Genomic DNA, 18,203 nt, shown 5'->3' with positions numbered 1-18,203 from the left:
TTGTCTTCCGTAATAACAGATTTTTCTTGAGCAATAACTGTATGCAAATAAAAGTACAACTGAAAATAGCAAAACGACACTTTGATAACAATATTGAAGAAACATATAACAGTATTTAATTTTATTATAACAAGCATAGACTTAAAATAACAGTATAAAAATAGAAAATTTTGATTTTCCAACACTTAGCGAAATTTTTTTTTCAACGTGGGTATGGACATGTGTTGTCCCTACCTGGTAGTGGGCTATACTTATTCCACCATATATTCTAATACATAAAAACTTGTTAACATTTTTATGGGAATTTGCCACAATTATCTTTTTTTTTTTTTCCTTTTATTGCTGTATCCGTACCCGAGTCCAAAGTTAAGACGGTGTCCCCGTGTCCTAAATTTTTGAAAATGACGTATTGGACACTCGGAACCATACCAATATCGGATACCCGTACCTGTGTCAATATAACATAGGTATCTGGTGAGAAAAATTATGTTAATTAAGTTAAATTATTATTTTAATAATTTATGATTTAATTGTTTAATTGTGTTTATGATATCTTGAGTAAGGGTATTTGAGTAATTTCATTTATAAAAATTTACTAAAAAAGGAAAGAAAGGGAAAGTTGCATCTAATGTGAATTTTCCATTTTTGGCAAAAGTTACATATAATATGAACCGGAGGTAATTCATATTTTTGGTTAACCTCTAGCGCATATAGCTCCTATTAGTTTAGCAAACTATAGGATGAAAAATGTACCATTACATGTATAATAGGTGACAACACAGGTGGTAAGTATTTGGGGGAAAATATTCAACTTATAAGATGGTAAAAAGTAGCACTACATGCATAATAGTACATAAAAAGTACCATTTAAAGTTTTAGACAACTTATAATTTAATAATACATTATACATGCATAATGGTACATTATGATATACTTGCGTTGAGATGCACTCCATATTTTTGTGCCCTTACGAGTACACCGGCCAATTGACCAGATTGTTAAATAAAAAAGGCTCTTAGCGACAATTTGGTAAAAAAATAATTCCGGCGACAATTTGGCAAGTAAATTAACCATAAGCGACAATTTGGTAAATAAAATAATCTCAGGCGACAATTAACCAAAAAAATACAAAAATTTCCAACAAATTACTCGCGATTGTTAATTTAGTTCGTTTTTCGTGGTTGTTTTACCAACCCTTTTAATGAAAATAACAATTTCAAGAAAAAAAATGTTGAAGTATCAATTTCATTTAAGTTTTATACCCTTATTAACGAAATTATTTTAAAAAGGGGTTGGAAATAAATTTGGTATTGGGATTTAGCAAATTAAAAAGGGGATGGTTTATTAATTCAAAATCTTAAATTGGAAAAATAAATTTTAAAACACAAAAAACAAATTAAATTTAGATTTTTAAAGAGTTTGTCGACAAAAATAAGATTTTTTGGGCTAAATGTCGCCGGAGTTTATTGTTTTTACCAAAATTGTCACCGGAGTAAGTTCTTTCTACCAATTTGTCCCTAAGGCTCTTTTTTATTTACCAATCTGGTCCATTGGCCCGAGTACACTTACAAACAAAAAAAACCCAAAAAATAATTTTTTTTTAAAAACAGAAAAAAAAAAAAAAAACCTGTGAAATCTAAAACCCTGAATTGGGGGTTTAAGAATTAAGATCCCACACAAGCAAAATCTCTTGAAATCTCCATTCCTCAATTTCTAAGCTGACGCTTGACAGCTGAGGAGGAGGAACACCATCTTACAACAATGGTTAGAGGACCACTCCTCCGTTCCCTTTTCACCGCCGCCAAAAATTCCACCACCTCCGCAACCACCAAACCCTACTTAACCTCTCGCATCTTTCCTCACCTTCGCCCTTTCTCCACCGCCACCGCCGCCAACGCCGCCGCCGGTAACATCAACCCTTCTTTAGATCCCTCGCGCCTTCGTAACGTTGCGGTTATTGCGCACGTTGACCATGGTAAAACTACACTCATGGATCGGCTTCTTCGTCAGTGCGGCGCCGATATCCCTCATGAACGTGCCATGGATTCTATATCGCTTGAGCGTGAGCGCGGTATTACTATCTCCTCCAAGGTTTGACTGTCCTTTGCTTTGTTGATTTTGGTTGATTGATATTGTATCTTTTAGATTCTAATTGTTGAGTACTGTTTGAATTTTGTAGTTTAGAATTCTAATTATGCTATATTCAGGTTGTGTAAGTTACTTTGTTCACAGATTGTAATACTAAGAGCAATTTATAGTCTTACTTTAAGTTGGGTGTGAATTTTTTTTAATGATATGGGGCATTGAATTATGGACCATACTAACGATCAAGTATTAGCCTTTTAATTGCTTAGTATAAACTGAGGGTCTTTAAAAGGTCAAGTGATAGAATTTGAAATGTAGGATGTTTGCTTGGCTTGTGCTAAGTTAGTAGAAACTGAGACAAGCAGTTCATGAGCATATAAAGGCAAGTAGTTGCACATACAAGCTTGCATGAGTGTGCAAAACTAACAAGATGGTTGCTTGAGTAGGCGTGCAAGTTTTTCGTGAATGGGAAAGACAAAACTTGTATTAACAATATTGTCGATCAATCTATGAGGGTGCTTCTTTGTGATTAGTTTTATCTTTGTGATTATTCAATCTTAATTTTACTTAGGGCCTGTTTGCCTCTTGGTTGGTTTTAGACTAGTTGTTTATATTGGCTGGTTGACACTTTATTTTATTTATTTGTTTAAAAACATGTCTAGTAAAATAGGATGTTAAATGATATTAGGAATTTGTGTAATTAAAAGCCAAAGGCTACTAGCTAATCCAAATAGCCTTTTTATTTTAGCATAAAAAGTCATCTACCAAACACATTTAGATGTTTGACTAAATCAAAAAGCCAAAAGCCAATAGAAATGTATAATCAATTTACCAAACAGAACCTTAGCGTAAGATTTAATGATATTGCTGTAATTATTAAATCAAGTTATAATCTTTTGCTTGTACTTTCTTTGATTTTTAATCTAACACAAAACCCCAAAACCAGGTGACTCCTTATAAGCTGGGAAAGTATGTGAATTTTGAAGTTTTGGTCACTATTGCTCATCAGTTAAGCTAGCTACTTTTGTGTATAATTTTTTTAGAAAAATTGAAATTAATAATATTACCTTTTACTGTTTTGCTGAAAGCAATCACACCTTTTGATGATCTCAAAATAATCCCACTTTTCCCCCTTATCTTCTTAAAACGGTCATGATTGCTTTGTTATGTTAACTGGTTGAGGAAGTAACCATGCCACATTTGCCACGTGTCGCTTTCTAAGTGGTCTACTTTTTTATTAACTAAAAACCTCCTTAAACTTATAGGGCTTCCTTCCCTTTTCCCTTCCCTTTCCCCTTCCATGGCAACCCCTCCTTCCACGCCTCCTTGTACCCTTCACCACCCTATCACAACCACGGAACCAAACAACCACCCCTTTCCTCTCCTTCTTCCTCCTCTTCTGCCACCCCTTTCCATGACCCCTTTGTCAAAACCATGCCCCACCTCAAAGACAATAAAAACCTTTTACTCTATTTTGGTGAAATTAAACTGGTGAGGAACGATTTTGATGGAGTTTGGTGAAAGTAAACCATTGATTCACGGTTTTCGATGAGGGTAAGGGTTTAGTGGGTGGTTTGGGTGAAATTGGAAAGGTTGGATGGTGGTTTTGTGGTGGTGGAAAGGTGGTTCCATGGTGGGTTGGGTACGATTTTAATGTGGGAGTGTGTTGTTGGTGGCAGTGAGGCGGGTTGGGTTCCTTGTGATGTGCCAATCTTGATGGCCATGGCTATGGAGTGTGGTTGCACCTGGTGGTGGTGGTGGGTGAGGAATTAACGATGCCAGTGTTGCTTTGTGGTGATGGTGAGTAATGCAATGTTTTGGAAGGCGGTGTGAAGAGGAAAGGGGAAGGTGTAGTGGTGGGTGATGGTAGGAGGAAGGGGTCCGGGAGTTTGGACTCCGAAACGTGCGGCGCACTCTAGTCTTTTGGCAGCTAGAACGCGAGCCTTGAGCAGAAAAGAGGCTTGTGAGTACAAAGCAACACAAGTGGGCAATTAAATCAAAGGAGCACTCACGTCTATTTTGGACGACGGAGTGCGGTGGTCGGGGGCTTGTGACGGCTGATACTTCAAAGCGGGCACAAGCGGGTCCGAACCACGAGTTCTTAGTGCATCAAGTTGGTTTGGAGGGGAGCTATTATGCAAGTAAGACACAATATCTATAAAGGTCAACAACAAACAAGCATAAAAGCAAAGCAACACTTAGTAGAAGGCTTAAGACCAACTGTGGGGAGGTGGGTCCGCGGGTGGTGATTATGATGGGTGAGGGTGAAAGAGGTGTGGTGGACTGGTGGGAGTGCATTTATAAGGGGTTTTAGGTGTTCTAAGGTGGTGATGGTGGGGGCAATGGTGATGTTGGTGGTAGTGAGGTGGTTGTGGTGCGGTGAGAGGGTTTTGAGGGTGGTGATGGGAGGAGAGGGTTATACAAAAAATGAGTTTACACTGTAAAATAGGTTGTAGGTCAAAAGAATCATTTTAAGAAGATGAAGGGGAAAGTGTGATTATTTTGAGATGAAGGGGAAGGTGGGATTGTTTTCAGCAAATTAGTTAAAGGTAGGATTGTTAGTTTCAATTTTTCCAAATTTTTTTTTTTTTTTTACTTAAATCCTCATTTAATCTAATTACTAATACATCTCCTACATAGTCTTTTATCCTTAATGCAACTAATACTAAAATATCATAATCTTTTTTTACTTTTCTTGCTCTATTTTTTACTATGTGTTTCATTTTTGATACACCTTTGGTTACATTTCATTGTTGTTTCGCACTTGTAACCTTTTTGTGGAGTTTGGCTTCCTTGACTGAGATACTATATTCATATAATGAAACTTTATTTACTTGCTTTTGGGTCTCTATTCATGTAACCATTTTTTTCACTCGTGTTTTTGTTATTTTGTTATAAGCTAGTAACCTTGCAATTATCTATCATGACTATCAAGACCTTTTTTTGGTCATAAATTCATCATTGATCTGTACCAGTAAAATTTTAATACACCTTTAGTATGAGATCTAGTATTCTTAAATTAGGTAAAGTGAAGTTTTCCAATAACTATTTTTTCTTGCAATTATTTGCTCTAATGTCTTTGGATATCTAGTGAACAACAATAAAACTTTAGGGATTCAGACTTGTGCCTCAGGCTTGGTTTCAAAATTCATATATACACCAAGTACCCCCACCCCCCTTCCCCAAGCTCCCCCACGCAACTAACTAACTCTTCACTCTCATCTTCATTTTTTGGTAGCAGGGGATGGGTTAGAGGCAAGTGCAAAGGATAGTTTGTGGGCAGAGGAGAGAGATGTGGTTAAAAGTTTAATGGAAAATGAGGAAAGAGAGTGGCAGTAATTGTAGGGGTACTACATACCTGGTGTACTTTTAAAACCATAAGGATACATGGGCACCTCTTATAAAGTACAAGACACCTAATGAAAGCCCCTAAAAGTAAAAATTGTATAATAGAGGTAATTTTGTGTCTTTGGAGCTTTTTCTTCTTAGGAGTGTGTGGATCTAGTAACATTTACAATTCCCATGATTTTATAACCATTTTATTATTGACATTGCATCGCATAACTGATGTATAGGATTAAGGTTTTCAGCAATTTGTTTTATATACATGAAAAGTAGATACTTCACTATAGGTTTGATTAGTTGTCCATTCACTTGCTATGTTGGGAAAGTAGACCATTCACTTGGTATGTTGGGAAATTGGAATGGGTGCCGGTATAGAGATGCATTGCTTTATCTTTCTGATAATTTTGTTACATCTAGACAATATCTTTCTTTATTTTTTATTTTTATTTTTTTTTTATTTTTCATTTTTTTTTAATTTTTTTGGGCAATGTAGGTTACATGTGTTTCATGGAAAGACAAAGAATTAAACATGGTTGATACTCCTGGACATGCAGACTTTGGCGGGGAGGTATGTTAGTGATATTCTTTCAATACACGAAGTAAAATTTGTTATATTATGTTTTTTTGGTTGGTATTTTCTTCAGAATTGTGTTAATGTGTTACTCCCTTCATTTGTTTTTATTTTTTTTTTTATTTTTTTTTAAGTGCAACTCTTTCCTAAATAGGTCATCAATTAGTGCAACAGTTCTATGGTAGAAATCCTTTATTATCTCTCTCCTATCATAGTCTCTACTCTTACTTTTTTTTAAATTTTTTTTTTTATTATTCTTTTTTTATGTCCTTCCTCTCACATCATTTACTTTAAAAATAAATAATAAAAAAATACTTTGCCCGCTTTCTCTTTACAGTAAATTTAAAATCCCCAACAAAACATACTTGCATAATATTCCAAAAAAATTTATTTGAATGCCTAAAACTGTGTGATAGTTAGGTATGAGGTATAAGTTAAGAATAGTTTACACCCATAGATTATGTTTGTTTTATGACCTTAAGAGTTTCAAACCCATATCTCAAACCCCCAAGGTATAGGGTTTAGACATAAGGGGAAGTTGGGTTTGGCTCAATACCAATACTTTTAGGTATTAAATAAAAGAGAAAAAAAAGACTTCATTTCATAATAAACAAACATATGGTATTAAGAATCAAGTTTCAAACCCATACCACTACGGTTTTATTCCTAATTCCAACCCCAAACCAATTTGTAAACCGGACGATTCCTTAAATATTGCACTTTAAAAAAAGGGAGGGAGTACGGAGTACTTTTTGATCATTAAATGTAAAATGAAGGAAGCAAAATTTGAATTTACTTCTACTTTTTATTTCTTAATTTTTTTTTAGTATTTAGGGTTAATTTTTGACGTCTCAACAACTTAAGTTTAACCGTCTTGCTCGATACATGCTCAAGCATATATGAGGTTAACGACGGAAGATATATACAAAGTCTTTGTTGTGCAATATATCTGAATTATCTATAGTTTGAAGAAGAATTTCTTAGTTATTTTGGTCTCTTTGTTTTAGCTAGTATAAGCATCAATGAAGAGGTTTTATATTCCTTGTGGGTGGTGGGGGACTTTAAGGGGAGGAGGGGGGTCATTTAGTTTTTCTTAGAATGCTTTAATATTAACTTTTTAAGAGCTCACCGAATGGCTTAATTTTGGTGCCGGGACTGATATTTGTGAGAGAGAAAAAGAATGTTGCTATTTTATCAATAACCGCCACTAAATTAAAAAGAGTGTTTAAGAATATTACGGAAATCCACTCATTTGGAACTTGGAAGATAACCCAAAAGATTAATATTAAGAGATGAACATGTAAGCTTTAAAGCAATCCTTTGTTGTAGCAATGCAGCGTTAAAGATGGATTAATGTTGCTATTTATCTATAAGCCACCACTTAGTTTATGGAGTTTTTGAGAATATCAAAGGTAAAGCCACTCATTCGGATTTGGGATGAGAGCCAAAAGATTTATAGCGAGAGATTAACATGTATGCTTTAAAGCAAATCTTTGTTGTAGCTTTAAAGATGGAATACACTTGATCAAGATTTTAAACTTACCTAGGGAAATGAGATAGAGATCTAAAAATCCTTTGGCCTGAATACCCTGGTGAAGGTTTTCGTGTACTGTGAGAGCTGACGAGGAGTCTTTATACTATTGGTTAATTGTAAATAAGTGGTATTACCTTTTTTTTTTACCTTTTATTTATTTTTTTTATTTTTATTTTTTGGTTTTTATATGCATTTTCTTAGTTACTCTTGCGTTGTTAGCAAGATTGTAAAATTGTAACTCTGTAAGAATACCTCCAACGTGTGCCCTTTGTATCGTGTTAGTATTTCTTTTCCTTAAAGTTGACAATGGGCATTTATCAACTTTGTATTACATAAGACTTGTTGAATTTCTCATAGATCCTCATTAACATAATTGAAGGGTTGCTAGTTGATTTGTCAAATGAGAAGAGCTCCTTTGTAATGGTATAGGTAATTCACATAGAAAACTTTTGTGCTATATGTACCAGATTTACCATAGGTTGCATCATGCGAATTCGTTTTATTACGCACCATGAAATGTTGACTCCCCCCCCCCCCCCCCCCCCCCCTCCCCCTTTAAAGACTTTAAGTGATATGTTTGCCTTTTGTTTAATTAAAGTTTAATTGTATTTGGATGATGGAGCTTATATGCAGTTAAAATTTAAATAACATGTGAGCAAAGTGGGTATATCTTATCTACATAAGGATTTTAGTATCTCACCAACCTTTGATTATCAAATATCATGCTTGACATAATTTCTTTATGTGTTTTTTTCCCTTTGCCATACATATTGTATAATGTATATAATTTTGAACAACTTTTATAACCCCTTTTTGGTGGATAGGTTGAGCGAGTTGTTGGCATGGTTGAAGGTGCAATTTTAGTTGTAGATGCTGGTGAGGGTCCACTTGCCCAAACAAAGTTTGTTTTGGCAAAGGCGTTGAAATATGGGTTGCGTCCTATATTACTATTGAACAAGGTGGATAAACCTTCAGGTGAGTATTATAAAAAATTTCTCATGGATTGAGGGGTATCATATATTTTCTCTTTATACTATGATAAGCCAAGATGGGAGGGCTCACTATAATATTAGAAAATTAATAAAGGTTCCTCCTCTTGAAGAAATAATATTCAAGTTGGTTATAAGTTACTATAGGGCTTGACTCGGGTATGAATTCGAGAGTCGACATTAAATATTCTAAATTGAAGGGCCCAAAGACTATCCAAAATTCAAACATGAAGCTGGAGACATGGGTGACAATAACGTTATCAAAGCTTTAATCCCAATGATGGGTAGCTACATGAACCACTAATGATCATGAGCTATAATTTTCACCCTTCATCCCCCTTTTTGGTGTGTTATGTGCTCCTATAAACCAATTTGCCTAATGCACATGTTTTTAGGTATATGAATATGAAAATAAGATAGTGGGGTTTGGTAGATTAAAGGTGAACGTAAAAAACAAGACAGTGAATGACCGATAAAAATTGGATAAGAAAAATATGAAACTAGAGTTTGATTGGTTAAAAGTGAATAAAGATATAGATAATGATTGGTAAAATATGGCTTCTATTTGGGGCAGAGGGAGTATCGTACATAACTCCTTCCATTCATGTCATTTTAGGCCACTCTTGACTTCAAGATTCATGATCTCACTATTATAATTTTCTTACCTGCTCTTATTCCTATCTTAGTTTTAAGTACCCAAATCAGTGTAATTGATTCCTCATTAATTAATTTCAACATTTGCAACTCCAACTTTTGTCCGTGTATTTTCATTTCTAATTCTATCCTCTAGATGTTCCCACACATCGCATCTTTGCTAGTCCCATTTTTCTAACATGGTCTTTCTTGGAAGCACAACTTTAACTGCACTCCTTTAATACCAAAGGTATGCTGTTGTCACACAGTGTTGTAGTTCTCCACTTGCTCCACTCGCGATTAATTTCATGGTTCACAATCTTCACATTATGTTTCATATCTCCATATACTACGCTTATATACTACGTTTTACTCTGACTAATCTAAACCCTCTCCATTTCTCTAATTTAACATTTTTCCCTACGTTAGTCTTGTCTATCAGTAGTACAAATGTCATCATGTAAAAAGCATACGCTATGGTATTTGATTCTGGATAGACTTTGTTATTTAAAAGACTTTGTTGTTTTGTCCGAAACTGTTGCAATGTAAAAGAAACTAAAAGAGGCTTAATGTCAACCTGTAATTTAAACATCCTTTGTTAATCAAATGTCGTCACATTTGTTTGCACATATTGGTACATATCTTATTAATTCAACATATTTTTTAGTAGTGCTTTTCTTAGCCACATCCCACTAATGTACTTTTCTTGGCACCAATGCACCATATAAAGATTCTTGCTCCAAATCCTTCTTTCTTGCCTAGTACTCCATAAATTACCTTAATACTTCCACTAATGTACTTCTCTTGGCACCATATAAAGAATCTTGCTCCAAATCCTTCTTTCGCACCTATTACTCTATCATTTGCCTTATTAAATGAATCACTCCATAATTGCACCCAAATTAATTTTTTGAAATACTAGTACATTTCCTTGATTAATGCTTTATTACTCTCTCCCACAATTTCATACTATGACTCATAAGCTTTTCTTTGTTATTACTAATGAATACTCCCTCTGTTTTTTTTTTTTTTTATATATATATTTGCATCACTTTGGATTGCACAAAGTTTTAGGAGAGTAATATAATATTGTGAGTGGGTGAATAAATTATTATTTATTATAGTAAAAGTAAGACGGGGACCATGAAAGAGAAAGTATGTGAGAGATGATAGATATTTTTATTATTTTAGTGGGGACCATGGAAGAGAGAGAAATGATAAAATAAATTGAGTGGAGTTTAAAGTAAGAGAGAGCAATGATAAAATATAGTATAAAGTTACCAAACATTTTTTTTGAAACCATAAAGTTACCAAACATAAAAGTGATGCATTTAAAAAAAACACCCCAAAAAGGAAAGTGATGCAAATAAAAAAAAAAAAAAACGGAGGGAGTACTAAGGTTCTTTTTCTCCAATTTTTTGGGATCCACTTTGCGCTTCAAAATTTAATAAGCTCATTAACCATCTCGTGCCAACTTTGTCAAAACACCTCCAGACGTTGATAGGATAATAGGAATATCTGATAGACAAATTGCTTTCCTTAGTTTTATTCTCTAATATTTCCTTCGCTACCTTCACTTTCTGATCCTTAGAATCCTATTTAATTCTTCCCATTTATAGAGATGTCCCGTGTGACACCCCCTTGACATCCATTGAACAACTAATTGAAAAATCCCATCCTCCTCTTCTTGATGTCTTCTTCCTGGACCAAAATCCTTTGATCATAATGTGTATACACTCCACCATGTAATGGTTCTCGTTCATCGGGTGTCTCCTTTTTTCCATCCGATGAATAAACTTCTTCCCCTCATTTGAATCCAATTTGGTATAAACCTTTCCATTCCATTTCCTTTGGGAAGCACGCCTCTTTTTCTTTAACTTTAGCATCCTTTTATTTTGCAATGTTTACACATTCCTACAATTACCCAAGGCCAAATATCCTTCTCTCCTTGTTTTTCTTGATTAGTGCTTTTACGTCCATATTCCACCATTATTTAATCCTGCACATATAGCTGTCAATTCAGGTCATATTTGGATCAGGTCAATATAGCCTCCAGGTCTGTTGGGTTTGGGGCTTATGGCTGTAAACTTAAATTTGAGTCAGATCTGTTCATAAATATTACATCAGTATCAGATAGGGTCATTCTACGGGGTCTAGTTTGGCTGGGATCAATATTTAGTCTGGTCAAGTTCGAATCCAATCATATCATTGTCAGGTCAGATTTGTAGCAATATGTTGTTAAAACTAAAATTGAAACCAATATTAATAAAAACAACTCTAGTAAGTACTAATATTTTTTTTAACAATGTAAGCAAATTAAAGGTCAACTACTAAAGGTTAAATTTAGTTTCACTTTATCGTTGGCTTTTGCTCTTATATTAGTTTCAAGTTAGGTGAATGACGAATCAGGTTAACAATGGGTCAGATATCATTGGGTTACTGTTTATCGTGGATGAGTTCATTAACAAGTGTGCCGTGTTGAAATTGGTTTAAGTGAAATTGGTTGTCGCTTGATATCATACCAGGTTTGGTTTGGGTTATAAGCCTCTATTGTTTGGGTACGTGTCGAATACAGGTCTTTGCTGGTTGGGTCAGATTTTGACAACTCTAACTGTACACCATTGATTTCTCCTTTGATTTTCCTACACCTCCTTGTCAACTCTAGATTATCTAGAAGCATTTCATCTTTGCCTAAGCCAAGTTGGGGTCGATATCTGTGTTTGGCTTCATTTACTACTTGAAGACAAATATGATTATATTAATGATTTATGAATTTTTTTTTTCCTAAAAGAAATACTAGTAATAACTGGTGACGAGGAAAATTATCTTTAAATAAAATAATTAAGATAAAATAGATATTATAGGTTGTAAAGGCTACATGGAAATTAGTGAAACACAAAGCTAGACTGCTAAGAAAAGGACAAATGTAAACACAGGAAAACTTAGAAGAGGCCAGTCAAACTACGCCATACTTTTGAGTTTATCTATTGTTGTTCATGTGGATCTCAACTCTAATTTTAGATCTAGGGTTAGGGAGTGTAGAGTCCATATACTGCCTTTAAGGTTCGACACATATTTTGTGTCTGCACTTTGGTCAGGTTGTGTCAACACGGGTATGGCTGGGTCAAATGGCATGTCCAAGCATCAAAATTACTTGATATATACCAGAAAGCTCAGGACATGGGCTTCATATTTATATTGATTGGACAAGGTTGGGCTATTAATCTTGACTTAGGAGGTGGATGACTTCTTATTGTCCATACTTTATATAGGTGTAGCTAGGTTTTTGGTATATGTGTAGCTTGTTTAACTTATTAGTTTTGTTTGTATTTTAATTAAGGGGTTCTGTTGAGTACTAGACTTTTCATATAAGTGTGTTTTTATTTTCATTTGTATATGTGAATCACTCAGTTTTCATGTTAATGCTTGTGCTTAAATGATGCTTATGCAGTATCTGAAGAGAGATGTAGTGAAGTGGAAAGCCTGGTGTTTGATCTTTTCGCAAATCTTGGTGCTACAGGTTTGTAATTTAAATGAGAATGGCCGCTTGATGAATGCTACTTAATTTATGGTTTATGTCGTCTCTTCAAATTTATAGTGCATGACATAATTTAATGATCTTGTAGAGGAACAATTGGATTTTCCTGTTCTCTATGCTTCTGCAAAAGAAGGATGGGCATCATCAGAGTACACCAAGAGCCCCCCTGAAGAAGCTAAGAATATGTCGGATTTGCTTGATACCATAGTCAGACATGTTACTCCACCAGCAGCGAATCTTGATGCTCCTTTCCAGATGCTGGTTTGTATTTGAATATGCATTACTAGAAACTTTCTTGGATTGTGATTTGTGCATGTGCATCTCATGTATAGAGAGAGGGAGAGAGAGCAGGGTAGAGGGCCTAGAGGATAGAAGAAGAGAAGGGTTAAACTACCTCTTTTATTCAATTCTGCAATTTTAATCTTATCTTGATTTAAGAAAACCTAATAGGCTATAGAACATGGATATGGAAACTTGAAAAGAAGATACACAACATTGAAAGTCTTCTAAAAGTGTCATAAAGCTTCCAAGCTACCATTGTCAGGTCTGTAGTCCTTTGGGATGGATAGTTATTTGTGTACTTGATGCACTATCATTTAGTTTATTTGTTTGGTGTTAGCTTTAAACCTTGAAAAAAGTTTTTTATAAGTTCATTTTAGGTCTCCATGATGGAAAAAGACTCCTTTGTTGGAAGAATATTGACTGGTCGCATCTCTTCTGGCGTACTTCGTGTTGGTGACAAAGTGCATGGACTACGTGCCACTGATACAGGAGTTCAAAAGATTGAGGAAGGAAAGGTCAGTTTCTAGATCTGCCAGGCCTTTAAGTCTTTGGAACCTTTTTTTTTTTTAATTGTCCTCGTCGCCTTATTTTTGGTGAATATGTTTTAATCCAGAAATAAAAACCACTTATCCTGCTGGTGCCTATAATTCTGTTATTGTGATTTGGGGCAAGTTACTAAGTCCTGTAATAATAATTAAGCTACAGGATACAAGATGAAAAAATCCTTCAGTGGCTGATATTATTTGACTTCAGTTCACTATAAGGCAAAGATTTCTAACCAAGTATGTTGGTCTATACACTTCTAATACTTGACAACTAAAAAATGACACTTAAAAGTAGCTCAAACAAAATAAGCTTTATGCTTTTCCAAATATTTCTAATTCTGTCAATTAGATTGGATATTTGGTGCATTAGTAATTTAGTATAACATGGGTTCAATGTTTTCTTGTAGGTTGTCAAATTGATTAAAAAGAAGGGTACTAGCATGTTTTCTGTTGACAGTGCTGGAGCTGGTGATATTATTTGTATGGCAGGTTTGGCAACTCCGTCAATAGGGCATACTGTTGCTAGTACAGAGGTCTGTTAGTTTCTGTTGTTTTGTTCATAATAAAGTTTTTTCATACTATTCCTCACTTTTCTCACACTTGACAATTATGTTCTAGGTCAATCTCTTGTGTGCTATAAACTAGGGCACTATGATACTTATTTTATAGAAGATAGGTTAAGGTGAAAGCTTGTATATTTGATTGATATTCAAAGATAATTGTTGCAAAGAATATAGCTTGAAGCTATAACTCTCCAAAAGTAGCTTGAGGCTACAACTCTCACTTCTTACCATTCCCACAAGTCACATGGACAACTATTGTTCTATTGCTAAACTTATATGTCAAGCATCACCAATAAAAAGCTACCCTTATGTTACTCTTCTGGTGAGATGTTCTGTCCCCCTCCCCCCAATTGCCTGCTGCTGATTGCCCTGTTCCCTGTCCACTTGTGACTGTTTCCTCCTCCTAACATAGACCTGGATAGGTGGCTATGGTGCCGGGCCAGCTCGATACATTACATAGTGTTGAACATTTCTTTCATTATTTGCTACACCTAAAACAAATAATTCTGGCTGATTTCTAGGTTGTTACTGTTGATCTGTTAATTGTTTAAGTTTTATGTAAACCATGTATTGCTGAATTGGATACGTATCATATTCAATATGGCTGTATATTCCGAAAATTACCTGAGTGATATTTATAGACGGTAGCTTCTTATCTATTATCTTGCTGTTATTCAACATTAGTGATTGTGTCTTTTGACATACGATTTCATTTTATTCATTTTGTTGTGCGCACAGATCCAAGATCCTACTATGGCTTGGCATTATATTAGGGGATAATGATTGGGTATTGGTGAGATTTTTAATTTCGACCTCTAATCTCTAAAGCTATATGACATTTAGAAATGGTTTCAATGATTAAGGGACTAGATCAAGAAATTTTGAAAATCAGATGGCTATGCTTGGGACACTTAATGCCTATGTTTTGGGACAATCTAAAATAGATTGAACGCATTGCTATTGGGAATGCTCTTGTCCAATTTTTTCTGGTTGGTTATCATGGCTGAAAATTAATAAGAATTGTCACGAGTAGGCTATATACTTAGGGGTCAATGCCTTGATAATAAGCATTAGATGCCATTTCTAGACAGATTCAAGTGAACCCCAGGCCATTACTGGATGGTAGACACTTGTTTATACCATCTTAAGGTTTTTCACCCTGTTATAAAAAGCAGCAAGACATCCCAATATACTATTTTATCACAACGTAATTCAGTTCAGTTGGGCCCAAAAAGATTTGAATTTGCTTTAAAGATTAATGGGTTAAAGACAACACTAGAATGTAAAGAAATAAGGGTCAATCAAACATAGAATATTGAAGGTGCAATATTCACATTGCAGCCTTTTAGCTCAACTGGACAACAATTGTTATTGCAATGGAATTTAAGTTGGGAAGAGTTTATTCTAAATATATGTTAGTTGAAATTCCTGATGGACATAGGATGGTTGTTGTAGGCTGAGGTGGGAAAGAAACAAGATGTAGTGTAACACCAATGAAGGCAGTTACATTTGTTGACAAGGCAAGTGTTCTTTGCTTTTCTCTAGATGGCCTCAAAGTGAAAGAAATTGAAATGTTCTGCATTAATAGGGCATTTCCTCCACCATCTGCAATTCTGTCACTGTCGGATTTAGCTGCAAATCAATGATGAAATTAGCCACAAGGCTACGGGATTTCTCAATGCTTTTGTCTCCTAATCTACGTTTATGGTTTGCTAGTTCATTTCCTATCATATCTTTCAGATGTGATATTTCATTAATTGCCTTTGGTTACTTAAATGCCTAAATTACATATTTTGTTTCATATTCCATTGTTGAGATCTTTTAATTTTGTTAGTTATGATGGGAGAAATTATTCTATACTAACAGTTATTTTCCAATGTATAGATCCTTGTTATTTTAAATTAATTTGTACATTATAAGTAGCTAATCTATTATTAATACTCTTGCTTTGTTAATTTCTCAGTCATTGTATGCTATTTATTAATTAGGGATTACCATGGCATCCAATTGACAGAAAGACCAAAAGAGATGAAGAATTTATGGAAATAGGATTTATAAAAAGTCTTGTTGTATGCTCGACTGCCTGAAAGCTGTTATTTGTGAATTACTGTTTTTGGGGATGGGCCAATGGGGCACTTTTTAAATAGATTTTGACCACTAATTTAAAAATAGTTTTTTTTTTTTTTTTTTTTTTTTTTTGAGTAGCATTTAAAAATAGTTATTATACTATTAGAAGTGGTATAGTAAATGCATAGAGGCATATAGCTTAGGCGTTAGTGTCGGATGTTGCAGATTGAACCTTTTATCAAAGGCAAAGTGTGCCAATACATTATCCCAGGTCAAATGTCAAGTGCTATCAATTTTAAGGCCCAAATTTGTTTTTTCCTGTTTTTTATGTTTGAAAAAGGCTTTACCACCCACAATCAAGTGGGGTCATTTGACCCCGATCTGCCCCTCGCTTTTTTTTTATTTTTTTATTATTTAATTTTTTTATATTCATCCTCTAAATTTTTTGTTCTTTTCATAATTATAATTTTTAATTGTGTCAATCTGTGTGTGTTACCGTTATTGATAGTAAATGAATAACAATCATATTTTGTTTATTGATATTTTGTAAATCATATACTGCTTTGAGTAATTTTGTTTAAAATTTTAATATTAGGTATTGGATGCACTTCCTACTGTCGAGTTAGATCCTCCAACCATTTCAATGACTTTTGGTGTGAATGATTCTCCACTTGCTGGCAAAGATGGAACTCATGTAAGTATTGTTTTATATCATTTTGCAGTATTCAACTTGCATGTGCTCTATTGTAACCCTTATACTAACCATATTATCTCACAAGCGTGAATTACGAATCTACTATTTGCGAAGATATTGGATCATGTTAGCTATCGATTTTCTGTAGGTTCTATGTGAGAAATGAAGTAATGAACACTGCTGACTTAATTGTGTTTTTAACTACCAACTTTTGTGGTGATTTACCATTGTGCATGTCTCCTTTATTATCAGTGAATACCAGATCTAAGTTCAAAATTCATCTTTTCTCTTTGTGCTCTGGGTGGGGCTGTGTGTGTGTGCGCGGGCGCGCGCCGGGGGAGGGGTACTTATGTCAAACTATCATATAAGATTTTCAAATCTTCATTTTGCCTTCTTTTAGCAAATTGGTGTGGATCAGACAAAAACCAGGCCATTGATACTCACTGGTGTTTGGTTGGGGTAGTGGGTAACTCACCAAGACATTCTTAATTTTGTGGTTACTGACCTTGAATAGGAGTAGTTTTTTGTTAACTTTTTTTTTTTTTTTTTTTTTTTTTTTTTTTTTTTTTTTCCAATGAAAAAAAAAATCTTAATTCTAATGGAATTCTATTCTAATGGAATTCATTCCTCCCTTGTATTCTACTTTTCTTTTGATGGAGTTGTATTTGCCACCATAAATCGTGGAATTAACATATACTCCCTTATAAAATGCATATTTCGTTGGTGCTCCAAACTAATTTTTTGTGCTTGGTGATCTAATAGTTTGCTTGGATATAAACTCAGTTACTTTTGTATTTCGTGTAGTTGACTGGTGGAAAAATTGGTGATCGGTTAATGGCCGAGGCAGAAACCAATCTTGCGATTAATGTAATCCCTACTTTATCAGAGTCATTTGAAGTACAGGGAAGGGGAGAGCTCCAACTGGGTTAGTACACGTGCTGTTGTGTGTTTTATTTCAATTCGTTTCTGTCTAATAGTTGACTTTACAATTTGCTGAACGCTTCTATACAATTTGCACATCTTGAAGCTACTCTTGATCCCATTTTCTAGATCCTTTTCTAGATAAGTTTTCTAATATTTTATAATTTTTATTCGCTATGGTCTCTTCATTCTGTTATTTCTTATTTGGGCCCAAAAAAGCAATTCATTTCGTTGGGAGACTTGGCCAAAAAGTTTCAGCTTTCAGTTGAGTTTTTCTTAGGCCATATTTAGAATTGCTTATCTGATCTAATTTTTATTTGGTTTTATCCTTACCTAAATATGTTTGGATTATTGCTTCTTTCAATCATCAGATTCACCACCATTTTATTTATTTATTTTTATTTATTTTTGTTATTGTCTATTCTGTACAAAAAAT

At 34.4% G+C, this 18,203-nt stretch overlaps 1 protein-coding gene across 1 annotated transcript in view; it reads left to right on the top strand.

The window, feature by feature from the left end:
- Window positions 1-1,644: 1,644 nt before the first annotated feature.
- Window positions 1,645-18,203, top strand: part of LOC145619088 (uncharacterized) — a 30,015-nt gene continuing 13,456 nt past the window's right edge. Inside the window, exons 1-9 of the mRNA XM_081673687.1 lie at window positions 1,645-2,091; window positions 5,924-5,998; window positions 8,360-8,510; window positions 12,609-12,677; window positions 12,784-12,956; window positions 13,355-13,492; window positions 13,930-14,055; window positions 16,748-16,846; window positions 17,651-17,771. Of these exons, the coding sequence (XP_081529813.1) occupies window positions 1,762-2,091; window positions 5,924-5,998; window positions 8,360-8,510; window positions 12,609-12,677; window positions 12,784-12,956; window positions 13,355-13,492; window positions 13,930-14,055; window positions 16,748-16,846; window positions 17,651-17,771 (1,282 nt within the window). The 5' untranslated portion in view covers window positions 1,645-1,761. The remainder of the gene's footprint in view (window positions 2,092-5,923; window positions 5,999-8,359; window positions 8,511-12,608; window positions 12,678-12,783; window positions 12,957-13,354; window positions 13,493-13,929; window positions 14,056-16,747; window positions 16,847-17,650; window positions 17,772-18,203) is intronic.

The sequence above is a fragment of the Chenopodium album genome, chromosome 27, assembly GCF_948465745.1.
Source record: "Chenopodium album chromosome 27, dcCheAlbu1.1, whole genome shotgun sequence".
NCBI lineage: Eukaryota > Viridiplantae > Streptophyta > Magnoliopsida > Caryophyllales > Amaranthaceae > Chenopodium > Chenopodium album.
The sequence above is the reverse complement of the archived record's forward strand: the minus strand, read 5'-3'. Positions and strand labels throughout refer to the sequence as shown.